This window comes from Ovis canadensis, chromosome 3 (assembly GCF_042477335.2).
Source record: "Ovis canadensis isolate MfBH-ARS-UI-01 breed Bighorn chromosome 3, ARS-UI_OviCan_v2, whole genome shotgun sequence".
Taxonomy (NCBI): Eukaryota; Metazoa; Chordata; class Mammalia; order Artiodactyla; family Bovidae; genus Ovis; species Ovis canadensis.
In genome coordinates, this window is record NC_091247.1 from 3,658,056 (window position 1) to 3,677,455 (window position 19,400).

Below are 19,400 nucleotides of genomic sequence, written 5' to 3' on the forward strand. Positions count from 1 at the left end.
ACGGGGGCAGGGGTGGGGGACGCAGTGCCCCCTTGTAGGGCAGTGGAAGCCTGGCTGGTGTCCAGCTGGAGTACAACGTGACCAGCCTTTGCTAGCTTTCAAAGTAGGAGATGAAAAGAAATAGGTAGAGTACATGCCGTCAGACATTTGTGCTTAGCTCAGCAAATCCATGTAATTGCTATAAATCTGCTGATGAGACACAGCTCTTTCCTTTGTCTTTAAGGCCTAGTCTGTTTCAGGCACCTGAAGCACATCCCAGCTCAGACCAGCCACATTTCACGTGCTTGACGGCCACACGCGGCTACTCTCCTGGTCTGTGCACGATCAGGCTGTGTGCTGGCCAGCTGGCTGCTGGCAGTGAAGTATCAGCGTCTCCACTCTGCTCATTGCATAGCCCATAGCCCTGCAGACATGCGCACAGCGACCCTGCGCAGAACACGGGACATAAGGCCCGGCGTTGGCCAGAGCTGAAGTCTCCATGTTAGCACCTGACGCCTTCGTTCAGGTTGTAATCCCCGTCCCAGCCTCTGCCTGGAGAAGGCTCATGTGCTGTTAGCCTGCTATAGTCTTGGGGCAAATGTGCATCTTACTATCGCTGGGGGAGAAAGAGGAAAAGGTCGACTTTGGGGGCGGGCTACATCCTCGTCACCGCCTCGTTTTGCTGTCACTGCTCTCGAGCGGAGAGGCTGTCACATGTCTTCTGCGAAGCCAAGGTGGACATTGATAAGGCCCAGGGGTCTCCAAGACGGTACTCAGTCCCCAGAGGAGTGGCCAGCACCCCCAGGAGACGCTGGTGGAGCAGAGGCGTCCCCATCTCCCTGCCCTCTCCCCAGGGCTGAGCATCCTGGGACCGGACGCCTGGGTTGGCACCCCAGTGTGTCTGAACGAGTCCACAAGTCCGTCATTGGGAGGCGGCAGGAGTTTTCAACTCCGTTTAAAACCGACTTCTCTCTCCCTCTCCTCTAGGAGACAATGAACTGTAAAAGGAAAACGCTGCTGTTGATTCTGGGTCTTTCACTGCTCCTGTTGTTTGACCATTATTCCAGGTAAATAGAAAATCTCGGTGAATCGACGCCTGCAGTGCTTGGCAGAGCTGCTCGAAACCTCCCGAGTTTTGTCCAAAGGTGTTAATAACACTTTCGAAATGAATCAGATGTTACCTCCCCTCTCTGTGGGACCAAGCAAAGTATACTTTCACGCTTTCATGTTTAAACATCCAACACACAGTGATCGAGCCCTGTCTGGGCCCCAGGCTCTGTCCCAGGTGCTCAGGGAGCCACGGTAACAGGGGGAGAAGGTCCCAGGGGCAGAAGGCCGAGCAAGCAGAACAGAGCGTCGGGGATAACTTTAGAAGCTGTTTATTTATTTGGTCACGCTGGGTCTTAGTTGTAGTGCTCAGGGTCTTCGATCTTCACTGTGGCATGCGGGATCTTTAGTTGCGACATGCAAACCCTTAGTTGTGGCAAGTGGGATCCAGTTCCCTGACCTGGGATCAAACCCAGGCCCCCTGAACTGGAACTGCAGAGTCTTAGCCACTGGACCACCAGGAAAGTCCCTGGGATAACCTATTTTACATAATTAAGGCCACCAAGGAAAACCAAAATGAAGTCATAGCACCGAGTTGCTATTTCAGACAAACTACAAATGGTCCCAAAGTTCCATCTTGTTCTGACGTAAACGAGACAGCAGTGACCTGCCCTGGCAGCCTGTGTGAGCCAGGGACGCACCTGTGCCCAGCTCAGTTTCTCATGAGAAGAATGCAAGCTCCGCCTTCATTTGTGCCCATGTCTTGTGGGCTCCTTCATGAGCAGTGCAAACTCCCCAGATGCCATTTGAAAAGCAGTCTTCCCATGAGAGACAATGTCTCGAAAAACAAAACCTTTGCAAAACGCAGATCTGATAAAAAGGCTTGTATCCAAAATATGCAAAGAACTCTTACAACTCAACAAGGAAAAGAAAAACTTCATTAAATGGGCAAAATCTGGACGGATATCTCAGCCAAGAAGACATAAAGATAGCAAGTAGGCATCTAAAAAGATGCTGGACAGCACTTGTCATTAGGTAATTGGGCTTCCCTGGTGGCTCAGCTGGTGAAGAATCCGCCTGCAATGCAGGAGACCCTGGTTCGATTCCTGGGTCAGGCAGATCCCCTGGAGAAGGGATAGGCTACCCACTTCAGTGTTCTTGGGCTTCCCTGGTGGCTCAGCTGGTAAAGAATCTGCCTGCCATGTGGGAGACCTGAGTTCGATCCCTGGGTTGGGAAGATCCCCTGGAGAAGGAAACGGCTACCCACTCCCAGTATTCTGGCCTGGACAATTCCATGGACTGTTTAGTCTACGGGGTCACACAGAGTCAGACACAACTGAACAACTTTCACTTTCAATTGCAAATTAAGACAACAACCAGGCACCAGGACACATCTATTAGTTCAGCCGTATGGTGTAGCCGCTTTGAAGACAGGGTGATGGTTTCTTACAAAGCTAAACATGGTCTTTCCGGTGATCCAGCTTTGGTGTTCTTAAGTATCATTAATCCAAGTAATTTGAAAGCATATGTTCACAAACAGCCCACATAAGGTTTTATAGCAGCTTTATTCACAATGTTTAAAATCTGGAAGCAATCAAGATGTCCTGCTGTAGATGAATGCGTAAATAAACTATGGTGCATCCAGATAAATGAATATGATTCAATGATAAAAAGAAACAAGCTATCCAGCCAGGAAAAGATACAGAGGAAATGTCAGTACACATTGGTAAGGGAAAGAAGCCAGAAGCCAATCTGAAAAGACGACCTACTGTATGATTCCAACCACATGAAATTCTGGAAAAGGCGAAACTGCAGAGACAGTAGAGGGAGCGGGGTTTGGGGGTTTGGGGAGGAGTGGCTGGACAAGCACTGAGGATTTGGGGGCAGTGGAACTGCTTATGGTGGACCTGTGGCACTACACCTTTTTCAAAACCTGTAGAATTTTCTAGCACGAAGAGTGAATTTTAGCCTAGACAAATTCAGCTCTCGTTTAGGAAGTCGAGGGAATCCCAGGAAGGATTGCTGTATATGACCAAAGTCATTGAACGGTATCAAACATGCCAGGAGTGAGCTCCCTGAGGGCTGAGGAAGGTGCTGAGAAAAGTCAGCTTGGAAACCAGTGGAGTCTGGAGTTTGTGGTTGCTCGGTTGCTCAGTCATGTCTGATTCTTTGTGACCCCATGGACTGCAGCACGCCAGGCTTCCCTGTCCTTCACCAACTCCTGGAATCTGCTTAAACTCATGTCCATTGAGTTGGTGATGCCATCCAAGCATCTTATCCTTGGTTGCCCCCTTATCGTCCTGCCATCAATCTTTCCCAGCATCAGGATCTTTTCTAATGAGTCGGCTCAGCTCTTTGGAGTCTGTAAACATAAGGAGAAGATAGCCATGCAGGGGACTGTCTCTAGTGGATAAATCATTTCCCCACAGGAGGGCAGGACGGCAGCTCTGATGCCAGCGTGCGTGCGTCCGGGGACAGAACAGTTGAGTGAGTGGATGGTGAGTGGCAGTGCGTGGGTAATCGGGGGACAGTTAGGTGATCCCTGTGGTGATGCATTAAGGCTGGGGATACCAGTCTGCACTCGCGTGTAGCTTTGTGGAGCAGCGGAGAGTTACCTGGGGAAGTAATTCCAGATTCATGCCTCTGTGCCTGTTGGTACAGCTACACACATGCCTTCCTTGCTTGCCCAGCTGAGAGGACCTAGAAATGAGGAGCCCGCAGGAGCAGCTAGCACTCCCAGCCCCAGACCTTGGTTTCTAATATTATTCTACAAAACAAAGCAAAACCCCAAGCCAGGCTTCCTTGGAGAAGTGGCTGTTTCTAGGACGGGGGACAGAACATACATAGGATGAGCCTGGAGCAGAGGGACACAGGAGCCAGTGAAAGACCTTCCAGCGGATAAAGTGGGAAGAATCTGAGCAAGACAAGGAAGTTGTATTGGGTTATATCCCAAAGCATAAAGCAGATCTTTCTGAGCGCAGTTAGCTCAGTTCAGTCGCTCAGTCGTGTCCGACTCTTTGCGACCCCATGAATGGCAGCACGCCAGGCCTCCCTGTCCATCACCATCTCCTGGAGTTCACCCAGACTCACGTCCATCGAGTCCGTGATGCCATCCAGCCATCCTCTGTCCTCCCCTTCTCCTCCTGCCCCCAATCCCTCCCAGCATCAGAGTCTTTTCCAATGAGTCAACACTACGCATCAGGTGGCCAAAGTACTGGAGTTTCAGCTTTAGCATCATTCCTTCCAAAGAAATTCCAGGGTTGATCTCCTTCAGAATGTACTGGTTGGATCTCCCTGCAGTCCAAGGGACTCTCAAGAGTCCTCTCCAACATGACAGTTCAAACGCATCAATTCTTCGGCACTCAGCCTTCTTCACAGTCCAACTCTCACATCCATATATGACCACAGGAAAAACCATAGCCTTGACTAGACGGACCTTAGTCGGCAAAGTAATGTCTCTGCTTTTGAATATACTATCTAAGTTGACCATAACTTTTCTTCCAAAGAGTAAGCGTCTTTTAATTTCATGGATGCAATCACCATCTGCAGTGATTTTGGAGCCCAAAAAGATAAAGTCTGACACTGTTTCTACTGTTTCCCCATCTATTTCCCATGAAGTGATGGGACCAGATGCCATGATCTTCGTTTTCTGAATGTTGAGCTTTAAGCCAACTTTGTCACTCTCCTCTTTCACTGTCAAGAAGAGGCCTTTAGTTCCTCTTCACTTTCTGCCATAAGGGTGGTGTCATCTGCATATCTGAGCTTATTGATATTTCTCCCAGAAATCTTGATTCCAGCTTGTGTTTCTTCCAGTCCAGCATTTCTCATGATGTACTCTGTATATAAGTTAAATAAGCAGGGTGACAATATACAGCCTTGACGTAATCCTTTTCCTATTTGGAACCAGTCTGTTGTTCCATGTCCAGTTCTAACTGTTGCTTCCTGACCTACATACAGGTTTCTCAAGAGGCAGGTCAGGTGGTCTGGTATTCCCATCTCTGGAAGAATTTTCGACAGTTTATTGTGATCCACACAGTCAAAGGCTTTGGCACAGTCAATAAAGCAGAAATAGATGTTTTTCTGGAACACTCTTGCTTTTTCCATGATCCAGCGGATGTTGGCAATTTGATCTCTGGTTCCTCTGCCTTTTCTAAAACCAGCTTGAACATCAGGGAGTTCACGGATCACATATTGCTGAAGTCTGGCTTGGAGAATTTTGAGCATTACTTTACTAGCATGTGAGATGAGTGCAATTGTGCGGTAGTTTGAGCATTCTTTGGCATTGCCTTTCTTTGGGATTGGAATGAAAACTGACCTTTTCCAGTCCTGTGGCCACTGCTGAGTTTTCCAAATTTGCTGGCATATTGAGTGCAGCACTTTCACAGCATCATCTTTCAGGATTTGAAACAGCTCAACTGGAATGCCATCACCTCCACTAGCTTTGTTCTTAGTGATGCTTTCTAAGGCCCGCTTGACTTCGCATTCCAAGATGTCTGGTTCTAGATTAGTGATCACATCATCATGACTATCTGGGTCATGAAGATCTTTTTTGTACAGTTCTTCTATGTATTCTTGCTGCCTCTTCTTAATATCTTCTGCTTCTGTTAGGTCCAGACCATTTCTGTCCTTTATCAAGCCCATCTTTGCAGGAAATGTTCCCTTGGTATCTCTAATTTTCTTGAAGAGATCTCTAGTCTTTCCCATTGTGTTCTTTTCCTCTATTTCTTTGCATTGATCGCTGAAGAAGGCTTTCTTATCTCTTCTTGCTTTTCTTTGGAACTCTGCATTCAGATGCTTATATCTTTCCTTTTCTCCTTGGCTTTTCGCCTCTCTTCTTTTCACAGCTATTAGTAAGGCCTCCCCAGACAACCATTTTGCTTTTTTGCATTTCTTTTCCATGGGGATGGTCTTGATCCCTGTCTCCTGTACAATGTCACGAACCTCAGTCCATAGTTCATCAGGCACTCTATCTATCAGATCTAGGCCCTTAAATCTATTTCTCACTTCCACTGTATAATCATAAGGGATTTGACTTACGTCATACCTGAATGGTCTAGTGGTTTTCCCTTCTTTCTTCAATTTAAGTCTGAATTTGGTAATAAGGAATTCATGATCTGAGCTACAGTCAGCTCCTGGTCTTGTTTTTGCTGACTGTATAGAGCTTCTCCATCTTTGGCTGCAAAGAATATAATCAATCTGATTTTGGTGTTGACCATCTGGTGATGTCCATGTGTAGAGTCTTCGTTTGTGTTGTTGGAAGAGGATGTTTGCTATGACCAGTGCATTTTCTTGGCAAAACTCTATGAGTCTTTGCCCTGCTTCATTCCGCATTCCAAGGCCAAATTTGCCTGTTACTCCAGGTGTTTCTTGACTTCCTACTTTTGCATTCCAGTCCCCTATAATGAAAAGGACATCTCTTTTGGGTGTTAGTTCTAAAAGATCTTGTAGGTCTTCATAAAACCGTTCAACTTCAGTTTCTTCAGCGTTACTTGTTGGGGCATAGATTTGGATAACTGTGATATTGAATGGTTTGCCTTGGAGATGAACAGAGATCATTCTGTCATTTTTGAGATTGCATCCAAGTACTGCATTTCGGACTCTTTTGTTGACCATGATGGCTACTCCATTTCTTCTGAGGGATTCCTGCCCGCAGTAGTAGATATAATGGTCATCTGAGTTAAATTCACCCATGCCAGTCCATTTTAGTTCGCTGATTCCTAGAATGTCGATGTTCACTCTTGCCATCTCTTGTTTGACCGCTTCCAATTTGCCTTGATTCATGGACCTGACATTCCAGGTTCCTATGCAATATTGCTCTTTACAGCATCAGACCTTGCTTCTATCACCAGTCACATCCACAGCTGGGTATTGTTTTTGCTTTGGCTCCATCCCTTCGTTCTTTCTGTAGTTATTTCTCCTCTGATCTCCAACAGCATATTGGGCACCTAATGACCTGGGAGTTCCTCTTTTGGTATCCTGTCATTTTGCCTTTCCATACTGTTCATGGTGTTCTCAAGGCAAGAATACTGGAGTGGTTCGCCATTCCCTTCTCCAGTGGACCACATTCTGTCAGACCTCTCCACCATGACCCGCCCGTCTTGGGTTGCCCCGCAGGCATGGCTTGGTTTCACTGAGTTAGACGAGGCTGTGGTCCTAGTGTGATTAGACTGACTAGTTTTCTGTGAGTATGCTTTCAGTGTGTCTGCCCTCTGATGCCCTCTTGCAACACCTACCATCTTACTTGGGTTTCTCTTACCTTGGCGTGGGGTATCTCTTCACCGCTGCTCCAGCAAAGCGCAGCCACTGCTCCTTACCTTGGACGAGGGGCATCTTCTTACCGCCACCGTTCCTGACCTTCAACGTGGTATAGCTCCTCTAGCCCTCCTGTGCCTGCACAGCCACCGCTCCTAGGGTTGCTCCTCCCAGCCACCGGCCCTGGCCTCGTGCTCGGGGTGGCTCCTCAAGGTCACTGCCCCTGGCCTCGGGCTCGAGGTGGCTTCTCCTGGCCGCCCCTGACCTCAGACACAGGGTAGCTCCTCTCAGCCGCGCTTAGTGAGCCGCCTCGCAGCCGCCTGCGCTTAGTGGGCCGCCTCGCAGCCGCCTGAGTGCACATTGATATAAATAAGGGACTGAATTCACAAGTACACAGATGGCAGAGAAGAGACAACACCCCGTTCATAAGAATCCCAAGTAATTGGTGGAGACATTGCCCTCCAGGAGGCGGAATGCGTGGGCTGCCAGAGCGATTCCCTATAAAGGTTACAGGGTGGATTTTAAGTGAAGTCGCTCAGTAGTGTCCGACTCTTTGCAACCCCATGGACCAGGCTTCTCCGTCCATGGAATTTTCCAGGTAGGAGTACTGGAGTGGGTTGCCATTTCCTTTTGCAGAGGATCTTCCCAACCCAGGCATGGAACCTGGGTCTCCCAACTTGCCGGCAGACACTTTACCATCTGAGCCACCCGGGAAGTCACTTGATAGCGAAGTGAAAGAGTCACTTGACAGCGGAGGAGCCTGAAAACACGGGCCCAGCTGGGTGGTCAAGGTCCGTTAGGTGGGACAGGGTGTGATATGGTCTGCGAAATGCAGCCGAGAGGACCCCAAGCAGACGTGTGTCAGGTGGGTCAGGAGAGGATCCTGGCTACAGAAGAAGGGCTCTGGGGACAAGCTGAGGAAATCTGACGGAAGAGAGGAGTTGAGTTCATAATGGGGTCCCCCTGGCTTCACCAACAGCAACGGACGCCCGCTACAAACCCAAGCTGTCAGTGATGCGGGGGCTGGTGCAGGGGCGTCCAGGGACCATCTTCACAACGTCTGCTATGAAATTGCTCTAAAAATAAAGTTCATTTTAAAAGGCGGGGACTCAACGTCCATCAACAGATGAATGGATAGAGAAGGTACGGTGCATGTATACAAAGGAAGACTACGTGTGTGGTTACTTTTCAGTCTTGTCTGACTCTTTGTGACACTTTGGACTGCAGCCCGCCAGGCTCCTCTGTCCGTGGGATTTTCCAGGCAGGAAAGTGGAGTGGGTTGCCATTTCCTTCTCCAAAGGAACATTACTCACCTGGGAAAAAGAAAACAAAATAATGCCATTTGCAGCAACATGGATGGAACTGGGGATTATCATACTGAATGAAGAAAGTCAGATATAGAATGGCAAATATCATGTGATGTCGCTTATATGGTGAATCTAAAAAAAAAAAAATGAACTTACTTGCAAAATGGAAACAGATTCACAGACTTAGAAAACAAATTTATGGTTACCAGGGAGGAAGGAGAAGGCAATGGCATCCCAGTCCAGTACTCTTGCCTGGAAAATCCCATGGACGGGGGAGCCTGGTGGTCTGCAGTCCATGGGGTCGCTAGGAGTCGGACATGACTGAAGCAACTTAGCAGCAGCAGCAGCAGCAGCAGGGAGGAAGGGTCGGGGAGGAGGGACAGATTGGGAGACTGGAACTGACATGCACACATATAAAATAGGCAACCAACAAAGGTCTACTGTAGAGCACAGGGAATTCTGCTCAATATTCTGTAATAATCCGCAAAGGAAAAGAATTTGAAAAAGAATAGATACAGGTATGTGTCTAGTTGAATCACTTTGCTGTGTGCCTGAAACTAACAGAACATTGTTAATCAACTCTATTCCAACATAAAAATGAATAAAAGGAAGGGAAGTAAAGAAAACTAAATTAATACTGCAAAATCAAGGCAGAGAAAATTAACCCCAGCTTTGGTATCACGCCTTATATGTCTCTTGGTGCCATTTTCCCTCCAAGAGCGGACTGGGTGTCGAGACCACATCTTTGGAGCCATAGTGATGGGCCCTCGTCTGCAGAAAGGAACGCACACCTGTCCACAGTGTGGATTTTGTCCCGTTGCCACAACTGTAAAATGATGCCTGACGCATAGTAGGTGTTCGGTCATCATATGGCTAAAAAGAGAGCACATAAATGGATCTGAATTCTAAAATAATTTTGCCATTTAAATTTTGCAACAGGTCTGTGTTCAAATTTAAAACATAAGTGATTTTTCCCATTGATCTGAAGGATCAATCATTTACTGGGAGGGCTGACAAATTCAGCAAATAAAAACACAGAATGCTCCGTTGCATTCAAATTTCTAATAGTGAACCATTTTTAGCCGTGATTCCCTACACGACACGTGGGACATAGTTACAAAAACATGTGCTGCTTCTCTTAAGCTCACAGTGAACGGCGGTCCTGCCGTTGCCAGGCAGACCCCCTCGGGAAGAGGCTTCTCTGCCAGCAAGAATCGCCACTGTGTGAAGATTCTACAGACTGGAGGGCAGAGTGGGCAGGAACCTGGAGGCTCCTATGACGGAAGAACCAGGAGGAAGAGGAAGCCGAACATGGACCTTCTTGGAGGCCACTGCTATCAGCTGCTATGGATTTCTTTGCTTCTTGGCTCCGAAATGTTTTGAACGCATGCACACCTACGTGTCAACTAGCTTGTGTGTGCCGTGTGTGTACAGATGTGAGAGTTGGACCATAAAGGTGGCTTTTGCATGCTCAGTCATTTCAGTCGCGTCCAAATCTTTGTGACCCCAGTGGACAGTAGCCCACCAGGCTCCTCTGTCCATGGGATTCTCCAGGCAAGAATACTGGAGTGGGTTGCCGTGCTCTTCAGGGGATCTTCCAAATCCAGGGATCAAACCTGCATCTCTTCTGTCTTTTGAACTGGCAGGTGGGTTGTTTACCACTAGTGCTAACTGGGAAGCCAAAGAAGGCTTTGTGAACGTGAAGTCGCTCAGTCGTGCCCGACTCTTTGCAACCCCATGGACTGTAGCCTACCAGGCTCCTCCGCCCATGGGATTTTCCAGGCAAGAATACTGGAATGGGTTGCCATTTCCTTCTCCAGGAGATCTTCCTGACCCAGGGATTGAACCTGGGTCTCCCACACTGTAGACAGACGCTTTACCATCTGAGCCACCAGGGAAGTCCTCAAAGAGGGCTTAGTGTCGAAGAATTGATATCTTCTAACTGTGGTGCTGGAGAAGACTCTTGAGAGTCCCTTGGACTGCAAGGAGATCCAACCAGTCCATCCTAAAGGAAATCAACCCTGAATAGTCACTGGAAGGACTGATGCTGAAACTGAAGCTCCAATATTTTGGCCACCTGATGTGAAGAGCTGACTCACTGGAAAAGACCCAGATGCTGGGAAAGATTAAAGACAGGAGGAGAAGGGGACGACAGAGGATGAGATGATTGGATGGCATCACTGATCTGATGGACATGAGTTTGAGCAAGCTCTGGGTGTTGGTGATGGACAGGGGAGCCTGCCTGCTATAGTCCATGGGGCTGCAAGAACTGGACACGACTGAGCGACTCTCTTCTGCCCTCTCTCAGTGCATTAGCTTCTGTGTACCATGGGTATAGGTGCAAGCGTTCTGACGCTGATCCAGGAAGAGGCAGGACGCCGGAGTCTGGTCCCGCACCACTTGCTTCACCGGGCAGCAGACCTGGAGACGGGGGGGAGGGCGCCTCCAGTAGACAGTGGGTGAGGGACTGCCTTTTGTCTGGACACAGCTCTGACCTGCTGCTGATTTTCCTCCCTCCTTTCCCCAACCACACGCTCCTCCCTGCCTTCCTCCCTGGCCACCCTCCCCTGCACATCTCTCCTTTCCAAACCCAGGAAGATGTCTCCTCCCCAGGTGGCTGTCCCTTGTCCCGAATCGGGGCTGGACGTGCCGCCTTCAGCACTGCACTCCAAGCTCTGTGACTCCCCTTGGCACCGACCCCTGGGGCTTCTTTAGAGCCATCCCTCTGCCCCAGATGCCCTGGGGGGGGGTGGGGGCCAGGGCTGTGGGTCCACTGCTGTTGGACCAGCGCCTAACAGCACCTGCCACACTGCAAGGGCTCTGCAGATAATTGTTGACTGAATGCTTGACTCATAATAACTTGGTTTTCCCTTCACATCCAGGAAAAATCAAGAAGAGCTTCAGCTCTCAGACTGGTTCAGCCCCAGGTAAAGATGAAAATGTCTGCATGTGAACGCATACACACACACCCATGCACACATGCACGGCACAGGCACACACACTTGCACACGTGCACACAGACAAAGACACACAGGAACTCAATCTGCAGTAATTAGGTTTTTTCTTTTTCCCTAATCACCAAATTACAGCCATCCTGGGTGGTTCCCAGTCGCTGGAGTTCATGCTGACCTGCTCCGCTTGTTGGAAGCTTCCTGATTTATTGAAAATTCTATGAACGGCTTCTCCTGATTTTGGCCTCAGCTCTCGGGGAAGAGTCCTGTCCCCTGTTCTGATTCTGGGCTATCTTGCTTCCTGATTACCTGTCATTATCTGTTAGCCAATTCCCTCTTGGTTTTATATTGTTTAGCTGTGGCTCTTGCCAGGAACACTCCAGTGACTAACTTTGTATATATTAATATACATTCTAACATTGTTCATCTGAGTTCATCTGTGTTCATCGGTGGGGTAAATTCCCAAAAGAGTCATTAAGTCAAACAGGGCAGATATTTAAATTTTTGTTTACATTATGCCTCTTTAAGAATTGAAAAAATTTTTTCTATAACATGCTCATGGCCCAGACCACAGGAGCACCCAAAAAGGTGTCCGGCACCCAAACAGGGACTCGATAAGCATTACCCGTTATCACTGGTGCAGCCTCTGCTGCTGTCATTTGAAGGTACCTGTTCCACCGGTTTCTGTTTTGTTCAACAGAGAACGCCCCGATGTGATCACGACCACGAGCTGGCTTGCTCCCGTTGTCTGGGAAGGCACTTTCAGCAGAAAGGCGCTGGAAAAACACTACAGAAAGCAGAATCTCACAACGGGCTTGGCCGTCTTCGTTTCTGGCAGGTAGGGGTCGCCAAGCCTGTGCCACACTTTATTTCGGAAAAACGCACACCACTATCCATGGACCCCCCGCCTCCAAAGGGCCACTCACCGGCCTCTGTAGCCACTGTTTGTGGACGGCCTGTGCAAAACAGGACATTGTTTTTCTCTCCTTCCTTGTTGTTATTCTTGTTCAGTCACCAAGTCCCGCCTGAGTCTTTGCAACCCCGTGGACTGTAGCCTGCCCGGCTCCTGTGTGCATAGGATTTCCCAGGCAAGAATACTGGAGTGGGTTGCCATTTCCTTCTCTGGGAAATCTTCCCGACTAGGGATCGAACCTGAGTCTCCCGCATTGCAGGCAGATTCTTTACCGCGGGAGCCCCCTGTGAAGTCCTCCTCCTCCCTTAGCTGGATCATTAATAGCACTTGGCTGTCTTTCCACTAATATCCAGTTAGCTCTCACACTCTTTTTCCAACAGTCGTTCCAAAACTTCAGAGGCTTTTCTCAGACTCCCCAGCCCACTACCTCCCTCTTTTGTAACCACTGCAGCTGAAATGCAGACCTGACCTCCTGCCCTCCTCCCTGGGAATTCTGCAGCGTCGACTTGACGCCTCCCATGTGGATAGTGTTTGGTGATGCCCTTCCAAAAACGTTTAGGGAGGCGAACGTCCTCCTCTGTGCTGTGTGTTTCTCAGGCTTGCAGATCAGTACCTGGAGCTGTTCTTGCACTCGGCGAATAAGTACTTCCTGAATGGCTACCGAGTGATTTTCTACATTATGGTGGACACCTTTGTCAAGCTGCCCCAGATCAAGTGGGGGCCCCTCCGACAGTTCAAAGTGTTCATCGTCACCGAGGACAGCTGGCAGGACAACGTCGACCTCGTGCGCATGAAGAGCTTGGCCAAGCACATCATCTGGGACATCCAGGACGAGGTCGACTTCCTTTTCAGCATGACCGTCACCCAGATCTTCCAGAACAATGTGGGCCTGGAGGTCCTGGGCGAGCTGGTGGCTCAGCTCCATGCCTGGTGGTACTTCAAGGACCGTGCGAGCTTCCCCTACGAGAGGAGGCCCAAGTCGGCAGCTTGCATCCCGTTTGGCCAGGGCGATTTCTACTATGATGGTGCATTCGTGGGCGGCACTCCCCTGGAGCTCCTGAACCTCGTGGAGGAGTACCTGAACGGCATCATCCACGACCTCAGATTCAGGTTGAACAGCACCTACGAGAAACACCTCAACAAATACTTTTTCCTCCGGAAGCCCACCAAGCTCTTATCCCCAGAGTACAACTGGGACGCCAGCTTCTACCCGCCGCCCCAGGTGCAGTACGTCAAGGTGGCCCAGCAGTCCGAAAGGAGACACTGACTCCCTGGGACCACAGGCCCTGCCAGCAGTGGTTCCCCCGGAAGGTGGGGTCTCTTCATACGTCCCAGGTTTGAGAGATACAGACGTTTATACTCACCCACAGGGCATTTTCCTCCCTGTCGTTTTGAGCCATCCAATTTGGCCACTGCGGGATAAAGAATAAAAGGTTGTTTATTGAATGTTTAACACATGGTAATGTTAGTATCTATACGTTGTAGATGACCTGGACATAATTGGATGCATAAAATGAATTCTTCTTAATGGAGAAAAGCTCTAGTTCAGAAAAAAAAAATTTATATATATATATACATGGACACAGAAGGGAAAAGGACAACGTGGCTCGGGAGTCCATCAGGGGGTTGCGTCTCAGGCTGGGGAGGCACATTTCTGTGTTTAAACACCTGGAACCATCTCACCCTACCTAGCTTGTGACTGGACATGCGTGAACTAGAGACTTCCTACCAAATACATGTCTTTCTTTTATTGTTCACACAGAGAAGTGTCAAATTCATTTCTGAAATCTCTCGGCATTTTACTTATTTTTGAGAAGCCAGGGGCTGAGCGCAGGGGTGGAGGCAGATGTCTGCCAGGTGCAGGGAGGGCACCACCGGCCCAAGTCCTCGGGGAGCTGCAAGGCAGCGGGGAGATGCGACTCTGTGGAGCTCCCTTTGCACGTTCGCAAGGGCTCAACGTGGGCAGCTCGGAGCGCCATGAGGCTCAGGATGGGAAACCAGCCCCCATGGGTGGCGGGGAGGGGGGCTGGCGTGGCCAGCAGAGGCTTGTTCTGCTGTGTGAGGGCCGGAGAATCCTATATCACAGGAGGCAGCTGTCTTCCCCCTCCTTCTCTCGGCTGCACTGCGAGGCACGTGGGATTTTAGGCTCCCAACCAGGGATTAAACCTGACCTTCTGCATGGGAAGTGCGGAGTCTTGACCTCCAGATGGCCAGAGGCGTCCCCACAGGCATTCTTCTTAATGAACCGTCTTTCCTGGGAGAGGACGCAGGCTGCGTTAAGTGTGAAGGCCAGTATTGTTCTCCCCTAAATTCTTACATGGAGTCCTAGTCTCCAGGACCTCAGACCACAACCGATACAGAGAAAAGGCCTTTACAGAGATGATTGAGGCAAAATGAGGTCCCCAGGGAGGGTCCTCGTCCAGTAGGACCAGTGACCCTACTGGAAGGGGATTGGGGCACTGACGTGCCCAGGACAAAGGGAAGGTGAAGTGAGGACACGCCCTGGAGAGAGGCCTCCTCCACCTCGGACGTCCAGCCCTCAGAGCTGCGAGAAGGGCTCTTCTGTTCTTTAAGCCCCGGGTCTGCGGCAAAGTAATACAGTGCGCGATCCAAAAGTTGTCACAATTGAAACACTAAAGCCGTCAGAAGACTGACACTCACTTCCTGGAGAGGAAGCCAGAGGCGGTGTGAGGAGCACACTCACTGACGTTCAGCCCTGGAGTGAGAAGCCCTGTCCCTGCTCGTGTTATGTCCACCACTCCCTCCCGGACGCCACTCATCAGGAAGGTTTCCCTAAAGAACACACTTGTCAAGATGTAGCTCATCCTATGGGCTTCCCTGGTGGCTCAGAGGTTAAAGCGTCTGCCTGGAGTGCAGGAGACCCGGGTTTGATCCCTGGGTCAGGAGGAACCTATAGGGCTTCCTGGTGGTGCAGTGGGAAAGAGTCCGCCTGCCAGTGCAGGAGACGCAAGTTCGATCCCTGGGTGGGGAAGATCCCCTGAAGGAGAGCATGGTAACCCCCTCCAGCATTCTTGCCTGGAGAATCCCACGGACAGAGGAGCCTGGCAGGCTACCGTCCATGGTTCGAAAAGACTTGGACACGACTTAGCAGCTCAACAACGATGATGACAACAAGCTCCTACTACTTCTCTCTCTCAGTTGTCGCCTTTGGCTAAATCACGATGCCGTTTTCAGTGAATCATCCTTTCTTATATCACAGAGCAGCTCTTGATTTGAAAAAAAATCTATAAAATTATTTCAAAACAGAGTATGATATTCCATTAGCCATAAGCCCTGCCTCACAAAGATCACTATCAGCTCTCCTAGGTCATACCTAGAGAGGGGAGGGTGCGATTTAGCTACTGGGCTGAAAAGAACAAACAGACAAAAACTAACTATTTTTTCCCCTAACAATTTATGGAGAAGGCTAAGGGGTTTACTGCTGCTGCTGCTGCTAAGTCGCTTCAGTCGTGTCTGACTCTGTGCGACCCCATAGATGGCAGCCCATCAGGCTCCCCCGTCCCTGGGATTCCCCAGGCAAGAACACTGGAGTGGGTTGTCATTTCCTTCTCCAATGCATGAAAGTGGAAAGTGAAAACTGAAAGTGACGTTGCTCAGTCATGTCTGACTCTTAGCGACCCCATGGACTGCAGCCTACCAGGCTCCTCCGTCCATGGGATTTTCCAGGCAGGAGTACTGGAGTGGGGTGCCATTGCCTTCTCCGAAGGGGATTTACTGAGAAGAGTTCTAAACTTCTACCTTGAAAGATATTGTGGGATCAATATGAAAGCACTGTAAATTCCTTGGTAATGAAAGATTTTTAATGCCTAGAATTTCCAGGTTCAAGAACAAACTTGTTTGAAGGACTCATGCAAACAGGTCACCCCTAAATGACATTTTCCATTTCCATCCTCCTAGAAAAGTATGCTTCCCCACATGGTGGGTGTTGAGTTAAATTTTTAAAAATTTTTGCTAATTTGATAAGCAAACATAGAATCTTTTTCTTGGACTGCTTGGGACATCAAAGCCTTTTTTTTTTTTCAATTTTTAAGCTATACTTGCTTTATTTTAAAAATTAAAAAAAATTTTGGGGGTCATACCTCAAGGCATATTGTGGGTCTCATTTCCTCAACCAGGGATCGAGCCCAATCCCTCTGCAGGAAGCTTGGTGCCTTAGCCACTGGACCACTAGGGACCACTATCAAACCTCATTTTAAACTATAGTTATGAGCCATTTGACCTGGAGGAGGAAATGGCAGCCCACTCTAGTATTCTTACCTGGAGAATCCTGTGGACAGAGGAGCCTGGACGGCTGGAATCCATGGGGTCTCAAAGAGTTGGACACGACCGAGGTGACTCAGTCATTTGATTCATGCGTGTACAAATGACCGATTTCTATCTGGCTCCTCTTTCTAACACCGTGTTCCTTTTCCGCTTTCAGAGAGTTTGCAGTGCGATGTAAACCCTTGTCAAATGTGCTGAAAATACTCGTTTCAAGTTGTCATTCCTGTTTCAGTTTTGTTGATGGTGCTTTTGGGGTTCCAAACTTTGTTTTCATAATTATATTGATATTTGTATCCATAGGGTAGGTATCTCATTCCTTAGTTATAGATAAATATAGAGCTTTCAAGATTTCTTTTCATTCAGAATTAATTTTAAGATAATGTACAGAGTTAGATATATAACCTTATTTTTTTCCCCTCAAGATCTCTTGGTCATTTCTCGCACACTTCTTGTTGAATGGAGTCTGCCTGCCGATGTAGGAGAAGCAGGAGGTGAGGGTTGGATCCCTGGGTCAGGAAGATCTCCTGGAGTAGGAAGTGGCAACGTGCTCCAGTATTTTTGCCTGGAAAATCCCAGAGGCGCCTGGCGGGCTACCGAGGTCCATGGGATGGCAAAGAGTCAGACACCACTGAGTGACGGAGTCAAGCGTGTGCACGCACGCACGCGCACACACACACACACACACACTTGTTGAACAAATAATACTTTTTAAGATGGGCCATTTGTATAACATATTAAGTTACTGTGCTGACTTGTGTTCATTTGTTGACTTTATATCCAGTTTCACTGATTCTTCTTCCTGTCTCCCAGCTGAAGCCACGCATTTTCAGCCAGTTTAGTTTCCGATCGGTTATGATAGAATGGCAGGCCAACTCGCACTACTCTTCTATCTAAAATATTTCAAAACGTTTATTCCTTCACGTGGCTTTTAGATTCAGGTATACAATTCGAGGGAAATATCCTACTGAAATATTGATTAAATTGCTTGAACTGTATAGGTTAGCTTAAACTTATTAAATATTTATGACATTGAAGACTTTGCAAGAATATCATGCTTGCATTTATTCAGGTCATTTTTCTCAATGTCCCAGCGTGAGAATTTTTTTAACATGATTTTAACGGGCTGCCTGTCTTTTTCTTCCTGGGTTGCTGATCCACAAGAAAGCTACCACGCTCTGAGCACTTGTTCACCACCCCACCCCTTACATGAAAGGCAGGTTGGGTCTGCACAAGTGGCCGGTGGAGTCCCTGCCGTGGTGTCGTCGAAGCGCAGTGACTGTGGTGGAAGCCAGCCTTCTGAGGTGTGGCCTCCTGGGAGGCCTTGCTGCTGCCGAGGGCGTGTCTGAGGTCACGCCCGCCTCTGGCATTTCCAGGCGGTTAGTGCAGAGGCCCTGACCCCGTTTCCTAGGAGCCGGCCTTGCAGGCAGGTGGCCACTGGCTCACCTGGGGTGAGGAGGGACATTCTGTCCGAGTGCTTGGAGAGGGGAGGGCGAGGTGGTCTCGGCTCCCTTCTCCAGCAGGTGCACGGGCCTGGGTTCTCCTGACTCTTCTGGGAGCCTGGGCTGCCACTGTGGTCACTCAGCACCCCTCTGGGCTGGGCAGGGATGGGGGCGCGGGCTCCTGCAGACTGGAGCCCAACAGAATTGCAGGCCGGATGGCCAGTGCCAGCCCTGCCCTGCCCAGGGTCACTTGAAGGACCAGATGGTGGCTCCATTCGCCAGACAGCGACACTGTGTCCACTTCGGTGGGGACTTGGGGGCTGCCTGCCGCCCCTCCCAACACCCAGAGTGTTTTTAAGCCTGTGGGCCAGGCTGGGAGAGGCTGCGGCTTCTGAGCTGTTGGTTGGCAGGACCTGGTGGCCCACGGCAAGGGAGGGGTGGGCTCGGGGTCGGGGGGGTTCCTGGGGGGGCAGAGGGGTTCAGAAAGCCCCTCGGCCAGCCCGGGTGTCGGGGAGGGGAGGGGGGCGAGGACAGTGGGCAGGAGGGGCCCAACAGGAAGATCTGGGGTGTAGGGGCCGAGCTAGGCTTCCTGTGGGGAACACAGGGCTGTGGAGGGTCGAGAACGAGGTCAGACGCTAGGGCCTCCGTCCATTCGTTCTGAAGACCACCCATCAATCATGCACAGGGCACACAGCCACCGCGACCACCTTGTCTTCTGGTGTCCAGCACCAGGTCTGGCCACGGCCCCCTGCCCCGAGATGACCCACAAGACCCCATGACCCCACCTACTGCTTGGCTCTCCCTCCCCTTCCACCTGCGCCTACACGCTCCCTCCTCCAGGCAGCCTCCCTGGCCGAGCTCCCCTGCTCTGGGGTCCCCCTTCCCTGCAGCCTTGTCTCCAATAAATTAGAGACAGAGCCTCAGTGGCTGCGGGTAACCCGCACAAGGGTGGAGGAATGTCTGTCTTGTTCTACCTGCATCCTGAGCTCCCAAAGTGGGGCTGGCCCTCCTCCTTGTTGATTGACTAAATGATGTGCAGGGGAGGGGTGCAGGGGAGAGGCTGTCTCCCACTCCTCCTCCCACTGTGTGACCTTGGCCTTGTTTCTGAACCTCTCTGAGCCTCGGAGTCCAAACCTGCAGGATGGACATGGATGTCTGCCCACCCACCATGTTTCAGGGCCTTCGTGAGGTCTGGCAGATAAGAGATTTGTATCGGTGCCCAGTAGAG

The 19,400-nt window shown here is 49.8% G+C and overlaps 1 protein-coding gene across 1 annotated transcript; it reads left to right on the forward strand.

Moving 5' to 3' along the window:
• The first annotated feature begins 972 nt into the window (after positions 1-972).
• GLT6D1 (glycosyltransferase 6 domain containing 1) lies at positions 973-13,716 on the forward strand. Its single transcript, XM_069586263.1, has 4 exons — positions 973-1,046; positions 11,468-11,512; positions 12,237-12,374; positions 13,047-13,716. Exons 1-4 carry the CDS (start codon positions 973-975, stop codon positions 13,714-13,716), a joined length of 927 nt encoding a protein of 308 aa, XP_069442364.1.
• Positions 13,717-19,400: the final 5,684 nt, after the last annotated feature.

Coding starts and splice junctions, on each gene's coding strand:
- GLT6D1 (XM_069586263.1), top strand. CDS start 973: ATGAACTGTAAAAGGAAAACGCTGCTGTTGATTCTGGGTCTTTCACTG. Junction 11,513..12,236: donor TCAGACTGGTTCAGCCCCAG/GTAAAGATGAAA, acceptor TTTGTTCAACAG/AGAACGCCCCGATGTGATCA. Junction 12,375..13,046: donor GCCGTCTTCGTTTCTGGCAG/GTAGGGGTCGCC, acceptor TGTGTTTCTCAG/GCTTGCAGATCAGTACCTGG.